The sequence below is a fragment of the Anguilla rostrata genome, chromosome 3, assembly GCF_018555375.3.
Source record: "Anguilla rostrata isolate EN2019 chromosome 3, ASM1855537v3, whole genome shotgun sequence".
In the NCBI taxonomy this organism is placed as follows: domain Eukaryota; kingdom Metazoa; phylum Chordata; class Actinopteri; order Anguilliformes; family Anguillidae; genus Anguilla; species Anguilla rostrata.
This window is the reverse complement of record NC_057935.1, coordinates 66269312-66282179: the sequence shown is the minus strand read 5'-3', so window position 1 is coordinate 66282179 and position 12868 is coordinate 66269312. Positions and strand designations below refer to the sequence as shown.

General features: G+C 40.3%; 1 protein-coding gene across 4 annotated transcripts; it reads right to left on the bottom strand.

Annotated features, from left to right (window-relative positions):
• LOC135251700 (protein FAM199X-like) lies at positions 1-7767 on the bottom strand. Of its 4 annotated transcripts, none has more exons than XM_064329383.1 (7): positions 7270-7767; positions 6089-6291; positions 5541-5760; positions 4900-5052; positions 4603-4764; positions 3724-3951; positions 1-3142 (listed from the first exon to the last, which is right to left on the bottom strand). In XM_064329383.1, the coding sequence occupies exons 2-7, from the start codon at positions 6253-6255 to the stop codon at positions 2969-2971; spliced, it is 1104 nt and encodes a 367-aa protein (XP_064185453.1). In that variant the 5' UTR covers positions 6256-6291; positions 7270-7767; the 3' UTR covers positions 1-2968. The 4 variants fall into 4 exon arrangements, with proteins under 4 accessions (XP_064185453.1, XP_064185454.1, XP_064185452.1 ...); XM_064329384.1 differs by having other exon boundaries at positions 6089-6284; positions 7277-7767; XM_064329382.1 differs by having other exon boundaries at positions 6089-6280; positions 7270-7766.
• Between the last annotated feature and the right edge of the window lie 5101 nt (positions 7768-12868).

Below are 12868 nucleotides of genomic sequence, written 5' to 3'. Positions count from 1 at the left end.
TGCCTTTCAATCGACGGACTTTAATGAAAGATTATCGGACAGTGACGTACTACTTTTGCGCTTGCGCGAGGTGTCAGTGAAAAAACAGACCTGTAATCATGTTTCACTAATATATTTAGCAATGATTGCCTTACTCTCAAAAATGAACTCATACGCACCTAGCTGCAAAGGTCGAGGGACTCACTGTTCAACTAATTTAAATACATAGTTGATTAATACAATGTTGTTTTCGGTGGAGAGTCTGAAATTTGCCTAAGTTTGGGCATTGGATTTATAAAGCAGTCTTATAAGAAAGCCCTAGGCAAATTATCACCAAATAACAAACGGCCGGATCAGTGTTTTAAACGAAGTTACATCAGAACTCCACTCAATAGATAATCTAATGAAATTCAAATAAGTACAGGCCCATTTCTCCTATTTCTTATTCTACTAATGATAATAACAATTTAGATAATAAACTCGTAAATTCTATAACACAAACATTTATTAATTAAATCTAATGAGCCAGCACAAGTTTGACAAAGTCCCCACTGACATCGTTGGGAACAAAACCAATTTTCCACAACAAATAAGCTTATGCAGCCAATTAGACAAGACAATCTTGTTAATAAATGCATTTCAGGTTTAACTGAATACTAACATTAAATGTTCTGAAAGGACAAATAACTATCCCAGAAACTATCGCTTGGGGTTTTTTTTAGGTATGATTCCACAAACGCGTTTCATGGAATATAATTTCACCCAACATATGACCTTTAAAATATCATTTTATTTCATATAGGCTGCAGATATAACGTTTCAGCCTATTGATCCCTTATTGTATCCCTTAAACAGAAACTGTAAAACCACAAACTGGAATTAGAAATGGCACATTTTTTAGTAAATACATTCATTATTCAGAAACGGTAAACAAAAATTAGGTAAGAACTGTAAAGTTTGCATACATTAAGCATATATATTTGAATTAAAAGTTCAAAAAATGAAATCAATTTATAGTCAGCCTCTACCAAGTTATTTAAAAAAAAAAAAAACATTCATTTCCAAAGCAAGAAACACAGTGAGACCTACTGCCCTCTTGTGGATATTCCAAAAAAGATTCCAGAAGAACACTCATCACAGAGGATATATACCCAGCAGAAAAAGGTTTTAATAAATTTTGTGACACAGTAAAAGCGTCTTGGATGACAAAAACCATTTTACAGAGAAAATATTTTCAAAAAGTACTATTTATCTGTTATAGTCCCTTGCAGTGCAGATTCCTGCATAGTAAAATACAGCATATGGTTATCGAGATTAAGACCAGAGATTCATGTCCCCTATAGGGGACAAACACGAATTGTCTTGAGGATATATAAAATGCTTAAAGAACACTGTGTCTCACGCAGGAGGTCAGATGCCTTGAGGATGAACAGATAAATGTGTTTCAGAAAAACAGACAAATCGGTTGTTGTACGTCAGTATTTATCTTGTCTCAATTTCCAAAAGAATCTTGACATGAAATACACTCATTTAATGTACAGCAGATATCTTCAACAGCAGTGTTCAAGTAATGAGATTAAATGGTTCCACAGTAATGTACAGTAATGACTAGAAAGGAATAGGACTGTAATTATGCGAAGGAAAATGTGATTATTTTCAGTTTTTCAGTACGATTTATGAGAACACCCGCATAAGTTACAACATATTATTTACAGGTAGACTCTGTACGAACAACTAATGATTATCTTACAGTATGCCATCAAGTTTAATGCCTGCATGTTTGTATGTCAAAACTCCAGTCTTTGGGCTGCTGCATTGGCAATGTAGGCCTTGGAAACCAAACATGTGGATAATTTAGCCAATCAATGATGTAAATTAAGCACTTAAGACTGCGAACACACTGAAAATCAACAGACACTGTGGTCCCCCTAGAATTGACTTTTGAGATCCCTGGCTTAATGGCCACATGAACACAAGAGTTTGGCCACCAGGGGGTGCATCCGTTCATAAATATTACAAGGTACCAAACATCAGTAGCATCGTTGCTCAGTCAATACACTTCAACCAGAAGCAATTCTGAGAATCACAGGAAGAGAGAACCGCCAAAGCATCCTACACTCCTGGAGTAGGCAGAACTATGGCAGAGGTATGGCAGAGCTATGAACGGAAGATATCTGGGTCATGTGTAACAGGCTGATGCATGTACAAATATCCTGAAAGCTGTAGCTACAGTTACGTTAGCGAAATAAACTTTTGCTTGCATTAAGACTTCTTATATTATCAGCTAGCAAGCTAAGCAGATTAGCTATTTTCTCCATTTGTTATAGACCCACATTCAAATTTGAATGTAAACTGAACCACCTGAACCAACAATTGGGGGGGAAAAAGGCAAATACTATGATTGCCTCTGCTAGTTACAACTTTTATCTACGAAGGCAGAAAATATTAACAAGCAATTTTTTAATTTTATCAATATTATACATTTTGATTCATCAAAGTACCAATGGCCATGATTTCCTTCAACACAAGTCTTGAAATTCAGTGTTCCCTCTATGCCTTTGGGTATATACAACCCACGCAAAAATGCAAAGTCATGTCCGTGAAGAGCCTAGCAACAAATGATTATAATCATTATAATAATTACTTCAATGTGTCAAAAAAGTATCGCTGATGTACCAACACAATTCGTACAGCGACTTATCTATTGGAAACACAGTAAGAAAATAAACATCTATACATGGTCAATAAGTGCTTAATTTTCTCTGGATTTTGTTTAGGAATTCTGTGAGGAGGTGAAAAATGTGGTATTACATTTTGGCAGCCTTTGGAGATCTGTATGATCATCCGTGAAATCTAATTCCCAGCTGGATAAATTAACTCTGGGGGCAAAGAAACAGAGGCCAGAGAGAGGGCGGAGCTTGCATGGCAGGGGCACCCACCTACGGGGGGCTCCGGAGGCTTAGAGGGAACACTGAGCCGTTCACTCCTGTCACATCAGGACGTCCACGTCGTCGCCGTGGTCCCTCTCCTCGGTGACCCTGAGTGACAGCACCTCTTCGTTGAGGAAGAGGCCGCTCAGCTGCTCCTTGCGGGCCTGCCTCTGCTCCTTCAGCTGCCTCTTCCTCAGGGCTTTCTGCTGCTGCTTCCGCTGCTTCCACCGCTTCTGAAGGGGGGGAGAGATGGGGGGGGGGGGGTGAGCGGGAGGCCGTCAACACACCACGCAGGCACATGGCTAACTTCAAGCAATTCACATTTTCCTGTCTGGGATGATGGAATAGTTCCATTGATCTAACATGGAATAGTTCCATAGTTCCATTGATCTAACATGGAATAGTTCCACAGTATATTGGTAAAGGTTGGCAATTATTTGGGTTTTTTTTTTGTAAGGATGACATTTTAGTAGCATTCGAAAGTGAATTTAGAAAACCTGCTTATGAATCACACATCAAGTTTTTCCTCCACTGCACTAATAGCTGAGCTGTAAAACACCCATCCTTTGCCGCAGCAAAAAATGTAAACCTCAATTACGGGTCTATTCGCACCACACATCCTTATGCAACCAACTGAAACGAAGACGTTACAAAACTGTGAGATATCCTCAGACATGCCTTTGAGGACGCTCTGAGACAGTGAGAGATACTGTACACTGGACAGGCCAGCTGTGGCTTTCCACAGTCGCGGTGTTCAGGAACCGAATGGCCGCCGCGCGGGAGACGCTCACCTTGGAGTCGCGGATGCGCTCACCTTGGAGTCGCGGATGCGCTCGGCGGCGCTGGTCGACAGGTTGCCGTCGCTGTGGGCGTGGCTCATGCCGGAGGCGGTGGAGGCGGAGCTTGTGCTGCTGCTGGCGGCGCTGCTCACCATGCTGCCGTTGCTGCTGCTGCTAGCGCTGCCACGCTCGCTCCTCTTCCAGCTGTCCCGCGTGCTGCTAGCCCGCTGCCGCGGTCCGTGCTCGCGGATGTAGCTCCTCACCTGCGCCGTGGCGAGAAGGGGGAGGGGGAAAGCGTTACGGCTTTACCTGGTCCTGTCCTTACACATAATCAGGCCCCTCCGTTCCAGGAGGACACTGGATTCTGTGCCAACTTCTGCTCTAAACTATTTCATTGGCTCAATCATATTTTGAGCTTACATTTGTAAAAACACCAGCTACAGCCGCAGACTAGTAGTTGTTTGGAACAATAAGCATGTAGACCAGCACTCCAAGACCGGAGTTCTGCACCCCTGATCCATGCCCATAATGGCAAGCTCCTCTCTTTATTGGCTCCAATCAAATTTGGCCCATTCTGTGCCTGGTGCAACCAAGCAACCCACATCAACAGCTGGATATGTTCGAGAAACAATTACCACACTCACAGGTACACCTGAACCCTCAACCTTTCAGCTCCAAGTCCAGTTCCCTAACCATTATAACACACTCCTGCCCTAGGTCGAAAACGTTGGCCCCGTTTCCTCTCCCAGGTTTCCTATAGGTCATTGTAACAGGTGGCTTTTGTACAATACTACCAAAAGCATTGGAATCACATCAAAATAATTCAAGCACAACATCAAATCAGAAGCCAGTAATTTATGCAAACTTCCATACGCAACAATTCTTTTCCTCTGCGACACATTCAAGTCCCTTACCTGCTTTAGCTTCTCATCGGTCAGGCAGTTGAGCTCAATGATGAACTCGCTGTCCGTGGGGGAAATCTGCGCACACGGGTCGATGATCTTTATAATGTCCAGCTGCTCCCTCAGTCCCATCTCCATGCTCACCTTTCGACTCAGATATTCGATGTATTCCACCTGAACAGGGGAGATTCCAAATGCACACGGCTCAAGGGTATGCATACATCTGACTGGACACATGAGTTTCCAGTGAAGACTCTTGGCAGACATTGAGTGATGACCGCAGACAAAAAGGAAAGGGGTTTAGGGTACCTGCTCATCGTTGGTCATGGCACTCCAAGGAAGCTCGTCCAGGTTCCTGTGCGGTTTGGTCTTCCGCTTTGAGACAAGACAAGGAGAGCTGGGTACGCTGGGTATGATGTCAGAAAGCACATCACTTCCACTGGCGATGTCACTTCCTGGCAACTGAAAAATAACATGGCACAGCCATTTTAAGAGACAGACTTCAGGATTTGGAAAGTTCAATCTCTAAAAGCAATCAAACTGACAGAACCAGAAAAGGATAAACCATTGCCTAAAGCACAATCAAACCATCGAACCATTTTCCAATACAGATTTAGAAAGATGCTGCTTGTCAATAACAAATGATAATTTAGTTTACGTGTTATGTAATTAATTAATTTTAAATACTTGTGCAGTGTTCAAAAACATAAGTGAGGATATGAAGATCCACGGCAGCCAGTGACAATGGCCCCTTCAGTAAGATTTTGATTTGTTTCCTAGGCATGGCCCTGTGTCTTTGCCAAAAACTTCCCCATGAATCTTAATACGCATTTCAGATCTCCAGTACTCTGAAACTTGTGCACTAACTACAGTAATTGTGAGGCATTCCTTTACCAAGTGAGAGACAATCTTAGCACAGATTATCGCAATGGTCAAAGCACTGCACATACCTGCCACTCAAACTCACTGTCGGACCAGTCCCAGTAGGTACTGATGGAGGAGGACACATCGCTGCAGACACTGCCCTCGGGGAAAAGGTCGAGAGAGGTGAGCTCCTGCTCGTCCAGCAGAGAGTAGCAGTCATCCTGGTCGCCAACGGAGACCGAGGAGAACAGCTCCTCGCTGCACTCTGAGCTTGCCACGCTGGTCCCACAGGAAGTAAGGTTCCATCTGGCAACACAATCCGCATAAACAACAAAGGGCATGAGAGTCACAGACATAATACGGTTGTGTAAGTCTCTCTGGATAAGAGCGTCTGCTAAATGTCTGTAATGTAATGTAATACCATGTAAACAGATCGCATATTATGCATAACAACAACAAGAACTGGCAGAAACTCAACCGATACATAATGGAATACGTGGAACAGTTCAGTAACCTATTGTGGCCATCTGCTGGCTCTCGAAATGTAACTTAGGGTAAAGGACACACTTCATTGACCAGCAGGAGTTTTGTACTGGAGCCGCAGCGCGCATGATTAATTCCTATCTCCACTCACCTGTTGCTATGGAAGCGGCGCAGAGGGTCTGTCCGATGACAAGAGGACAACTGACAGCCGAAGTCACTCACGTCTAGAGTGCAATCTTCGCTAAGGTTTCCTCGCTGTGACAGCAAGGGAAACGGCTCTTCGGGGGCGAGAAACTTTTCGTACAGATCTTCAGACATGTTTACCTTCGATGTGATGGTAGATCTGAAACAAAACTTTGGAGTCAGTGCGCAACGAGGCAGGTAACGTCAGTGTTGAAATAAAGCATCATTTAGCGAAGACATTACATAACATGCAGCTACTAGCTAGCTTGTTTACCAGTAAGCTGAACGCCGACTGAAAGCTAGTTAACGTTATCTCACCAAACTAGTCTAGGTCGGCCAACGGCCCGCCTGACAAATGGCTACATCCTAAACGGTAACAGAACGTATTGCTCACATCTTGAATTTGCAAAGCTATCTGAACTATACAATCTCTGATCGGTGCTAGCTAACGTTGGCTAAGTACCATAGACTACAGCTATAGAGGTAGCTGATGTTAATTTAGCTAACCAATACGTTATAGCTGACTAGATGTAGCATACAAACTGAGTGAGGCAGTAGATTAGCTAGCCAAATAAACAAGCCGAATCGACATGGCTAATAATGTTCTATTAACTATCTACAATCCCAAAGTCAGCAAGTCAAGTACATATCAAAACAGCAGCAAATAACACCAACGTTAACACCAACCTAATTTAACAACGCTACAGTAGCCAGCGTTAGTTAGTGTAATGTAGCCAACTGACCAAGCAAGCACATTGGTCCGTCTAGCAACGTTAACGGTCAGCTACCGACAAAATGTAAACCCTGTATTAAAAAGTAATGTTAACTTTCGCTAACAAATGTGCTATTGGATACTAACGCCAGCTGTTATTTAGACACCGTTCTACTGAATTTGTGCCGTTGGCTATCGATAACTCGACAAATGGCGTTTGTTCATTTTTTGTCATGCTAGCTAGCCAGCTACATTTAGCTAACCAGGCAAATCCGTGTAATCTGGCTAACGTTAGAACAAAAGCCGGATTCGCTTATTTGGGCTGCTAATGTTTTAGCAAGTACCTAGCAACTCTAGGTTTGTACCTTTGGTAAACATAAAGTCAATAAAATGTAATTTAAGAAAACATTAACTTCGTAATCGCATAGTTTACAAACCTGATGATTTTTTCGGACGGGACAGGATTTCACTGCGGATCCACTCCATTTGCCAAACACGTAAGGAAAACAAGGAGGCTGTGCTACACAGCCTTAGCCCAGTGATGTCAAGAAGGTGGATAAGAGCTGGTCACACATCGAGGATTAGCTACAGCACCATCTAGTCTGGCGGATTTTATACTTTAAACCGAAAAAAAGGTTGAGACGTTGTTAATTTAACGTGTGCTGTAACTTCATGTCATTGAAAACGCGACATAACACACAGAACTCACATGTTTACCTCCCAGTTACACAATACACATATGATGTAATGTTTCAGGTTCAGTCCACCGATTGGTCCGATGCGTTCCATATTCATTACAACTGAAAAACTAATTTGCAGCGCCCACAGAAATATCACCACATAACGCAGCCAGCAGTTGGTGGCAATGGACATAGCATTTTTTTGAAAAACACGTAACACACATGTAGCTAAATCACAACAAAACCATGCCCCATACACATGTCATGCTACAGTGAAATGACTGAAATGACGTCACCTCTGAAATGACTTCACTCAGTGAGTGATCTCACCGACTGAGTAATCCTGTTTAAAGGAAAATGCAACATTGAAGACTGCGTTTCCTGGTGAGATCATCACAGTGAACGGTTAGGCCAGTCTTTATTTACTCAACTATTATCGGACATATACATTGTTCAATGTCATTAAAGCTAGTCTGCTACAGGAAGATTAAGAGCGGAACAAAAACGTCTAATCCAGTAGCTACGACAAAAATATTGCCCCCCAGACGTGTTGCTTTGAGTAGGCTATGTCACACTGAATACCTTTCCTCTTGTTCCAGTATAATTGAGCATATACATTCTCAGACTCTGCCAGGGTAACATTTAGAGTTTTTTAAACCCCTATTAACCCATACTCATAATTCACATCATGTTGTTGCACATGTTATCTTTGAAATGTTATGCAGTTTAACTACACTTAGTATCAGATATCTCATTTTTAGATTGTCACCTTTGAGAAACAGACAGTATAATTGATCTGGCAAACGTTCTGTGTAACCACAGGAATGTTGTCTGTCCTCTCTCTGTCTCCTGCCCCCACTGGAAAGAAATGGAAAGGAATGTCTTTCGGCAATAAGGGTCACGTTGAAGGTCTTCTAAATGTATACGTCCTACAGAGTTCCTCTCTTTTAAAAGTTTTATTGCTTTATTACATGAAGACTCAGATCACAATAACGGTGACCAGAGAATACCATTCAAAGATCACGTTCCTTTTGATTTTAAGGTTGAATGCAATCTGTGACATTTCATTGAAATCACTGATTGAAAATTTTAATGCCTGTATAGATAATGGTTGTTAACTTAGGCCTGATAGTTGAAATCTACACTTTTAGAAGCAGTTCTGGTTTTAAGTGGAAACCAAGTTTGGATACTTAAAAAAAAAAAAGCCCCAACGCATCGTTTTGGTCTTCTTCCTCCTTTCTCCCATGAAAAGAAAGGTGTCACTTTGGAGAAAGCTCCATTTCCCTTGCAATTCTATGCTTTCTGACAAGAACTCATAGAATCCATTCTCTATGATAAATAAATGATGATTGGAGAGCTGATGTGCAACTCCCACCAGCTCTCCTGTCACTGAGAATGTTCAGGCAGTTACAGTAAGTGATTGCTGGTGGGGGTTCCTTTCCAACTGCACTGCACTGCATATGCTCTGTGGTCTCAGAGTCAGACACACTGTACTGGAAGACCAGTCAGCACTGCAGAGTCTACTATTATCACCCAGTACTGAGGGCTTCTGATGGCTGAATGTGGTCATTTCACTGAGATAACACATTTTGCCACTAAAATCAGCACGTTTCACAAGTCAACGGCACCAAATATACATATGTAAAATGATGAAATCTAGAAACCCAAATAATTATAATGCACTAATTGCTATTCACCAGAAATTATGTGTGTCGGGAAATAATAAAGCGCAAAAATGTCAATTTTGAACTTGAGATAACAGCGATTACAATGAAAATTAACTGATATTACATAGTTAGATATAAATCATGCAACAGAGGAAAGTGTAGAAGAATTTTGTTAATGGCCCACATCTATGAAAACAATTTTCCTGTATGACAGTTTTTGTCTTATCTGCCCCTAATGATATATTCAGAAATTTTACATGCAACCCAAGTTCAAGATAAACGATACTTGTATCTTGTATCTTGCAAGTTAGAACCATTTCCACTGTAGTGTCTTCGATCAATCATCCCATTTTTATATGTTAATGTTGCACTAGTTTGTTTCTAGAAATAAATCAAGCTTATAGGGATTGTATGAGAATTTTAAGCAGATATTTATTCAGTTAAGTGTGCACAACAGACCACCATTCGTGCACTGAGCAGTAACAATTTTTCAGATTCAAAAGCATGGATGAAAAGCATTTGCCCTCCGAAGGACACAGAGTACTGGACTCCAATACAGGCAATTCACTTAGCATGCTTTTTTAATCAAAATAGATTCATGTGTCAGTAGGTTTTCAACTTGTGTTTCAACCTTGGGATAACTGAAGGCTACTCACAGCGCGTTAGCGACAATGCTTGTGTTCCCTCCCACCTCTCAGTATGTCACCCTGCATCCACGCATGGCGTTCGACGCATCAGAAGGCTGATATTCTATTCTCAGAACTGCTCTGTGAGGACAATCTGCTCCCAAAGTTACATAACTGCCTGTAAGCAGGGACATAAATGGCCTTGCCACTAAAGTGAAGTACAAGAGGACTAGATTAATTTGCTTCAGATTTTACTGTAGCATACCTATATATTCAGTATATATTCTGTTAATGGCAAACTTTTAAAAAAACAATTGAAATGCCAAAAATGTCAAAGCAGTAAAAACATTTATTTTCAAACACACAATATATGCAACCTACATATGAAACTGCTTTTTATTGAAACCTCTGATCAATCTAGGTACATGCAGTGAAAGAAGAAAAAAAAGAAAATGAAATGTGATGTGATTACCACTGGGTGAAATGGTCACGTAAAACCATTATGTAATGATTTAACTCAACCATTCCATCTAAACACATGAGGGCACCCAAACCATAACAAGAAAATGCACCGCATGTCAATTACAGAACCATCATGACCCTTCAACGATGGAATACAGTTGTGTTTCCATTAGTTTTTGTTCAATACCCAAGTTGTACTGCAGGCATTGTCTGCTATGGTTCCAGCAAAATATTCATATTGTATTGGGGTGGTTATGAAATATGTTAGTGACTTGGAATTGTGAGATGCACCCAAATACTTATAGCAAATATAGTCAGCTGCTAACAGCTGTTGAGGAGAATCCATTGATAAATGATATATTGTCATTTCTGCTCATTCCACCTGTTTGTGGCTATAAGCGTGGTACAGGCCAGAACAGATGATCATCCATTTAACAGGAACACAACGGCCATCAGTCTCTGTGAGTTTGATTGGTGCCAAGTCATCACACTGTCACAGCAGCACAAATGCACTGAATCAATTCACCTTTCTACTAATGTTTTATACTGTATTTGTTAAAACTACACCCATTTGAATGGAAACATACAGCTTTCCTATCAATCTTTTAATCGGTTTATTTTCTGTGATGTTTATTGCAGGATGTTTACTGTAATGGAATACTTGGTCAGTTACCACATGGTTACAATCCCAATTTCCCAACCACTATCCAGCACAGCCACGATTCATTAGCCTGGCAATAAGAAAAAGGGGTAATGGAATTCTTTGTGACTCCTAGCTCCTGTCAGAATCTATTAAGAAAAAAGTAAAAATGGATCAGGTCTTTTATGAATAATGCAAATTTGCCCTTTAGGTACCAGTCACAAAGGTACTACATTAAAATTCTGCAGGGAAACAAGTGAACATTCTTGATAAGAAATGTTCAGATATTTACTCCTTTACGGAATTATTTCTTTGTGTACTGTCTAGGGGTATAGTCTTTTATATATAACAAATATAACTGATTGACCCATTCTGTATGCTGTATGTCCATTTTTTATTATTTGACTTACATACAATGATAAATGAGAACCTGCCTGTATTATTGATCTTAGCTACATTAGTATAAATTGATCTCAACATGCTTACAGTAGCGTCAGTTAATTATTTATCAGATCTAAGCTGGGATTCGTGTATGAGCGCCTGCCAATCACAAATAACAAAAGAGAAGCTGACAGCATGTTTAATAATAATCTTGAAAACTAATAAACAACTAATGATCTTATCTGCTCACTCATCATCTCAATGGTTTCCTGTTAATTAATAAAATAGTTACAATACAAATTCTGTTGAATCTCTGCAGTATTGAAAGAGGTCAATTTCTTTATATTCTTGTAATGTTATGTTGTCCAACTTAAATTTTATTATTTGAATATTACTGTCAATAATCAAAATAATATTTCTTCAACTCCAGTTTGTAATTACAGTGCTCCTGATATGAGAACATGACTACAAAACACAAATAATAAAGGGGGATAGAATGCTCTGAGAGCAATACTGCTTGCACCCATTCGTTGTATTTTTTTCTTATTATCTACCATGTATAATTAAACTGGCACATTTGATGTGTTCCCATTTTATATAAAAACGTACACTTTCTTTCTTCACAGAAAAGAAACATATGCCTGTGCTTTATATTGTGAAGACAGAGGTATGGTATGCAGAGTAATTGTAGGAGCATTTTTAGGCTGGATCCTTATAGGTTAACAGTGATGGAGGAGGCTACTCCAGGTCATAACCTACTCACCATGTGAGTTGGTAAAATATTATTGCAAATGAGTCTTGTGTAAGATGTGAAAAAAATGCTATTGCGACAATGAGTGACATGGAAAAATAGGTTTCACCCAGCATATTCCCTAGTCTTTGAAAGACAGCCTATTTTCCTAAGCAAACTCTAAACTGTAATGTGGTCCAGGACGTCTGACTGGGAGACTGGTGACCCAGTTACCCAGACTCACTAATATTATCAGGAAGGTTGTCCCAGCCTAGTTTAGAATCCTGTCTGAAAATGGGATTGAGACCATACGATCAATTCAAGATGACCCATATGTAGAACGGGGCAACTGTGGTAATCTTCCACACAGCTTCCATGTGACTCTTTTAACTGCCTAACTACTATGCTCATATTGATATCCTGTCCTGTATGTCCTTTTAATACTATGCAGTCATCTTGAAAAAGGTATCACTGGCTTGATTATGAGGCCATAACATTATTTATATCGGTGCGTTGGTCTGCCAGACTTTTATTTGTGTCATATGAACACCTGTTAAAAACAGATACATATGGTGCGAGTATATTTTACTCCTTAGATTTCTCTTTGCTGTTGTATTATATGCTATAAAAACCGACACACAGAGAAGTGTGGACTGTCGCCTACTTCAAACACAAAATATGCCGCCTCAAATAATGAAAATTAGCCAAAAAGCACACTTTACTGAGACAGAATTAAAATGTTACAACTGACTTGTTTTGTAACAGTTACCGAAACCCGTCCAATGAGAACAGCTGCCAATGGTCACGTGACATAGTTTATGTAACACTTTTTTTTTTTTTTTTTTACGTA

What these genes read in the sequence shown, in the direction of transcription:
- LOC135251700 (XM_064329383.1), bottom strand. Translation starts at nt 6,255, where the DNA reads ATGTCTGAAGATCTGTACGAAAAGTTTCTCGCCCCCGAAGAGCCGTTT. An exon ending in CGCCGCTTCCATAGCAACAG is followed by an intron (nt 5,761 to 6,088) that starts GTGAGTGGAGAT and finishes TTGTGTTGCCAG; the next exon opens with ATGGAACCTTACTTCCTGTG. An exon ending in CCGATGAGAAGCTAAAGCAG is followed by an intron (nt 3,952 to 4,602) that starts GTAAGGGACTTG and finishes GCCACGGCGCAG; the next exon opens with GTGAGGAGCTACATCCGCGA.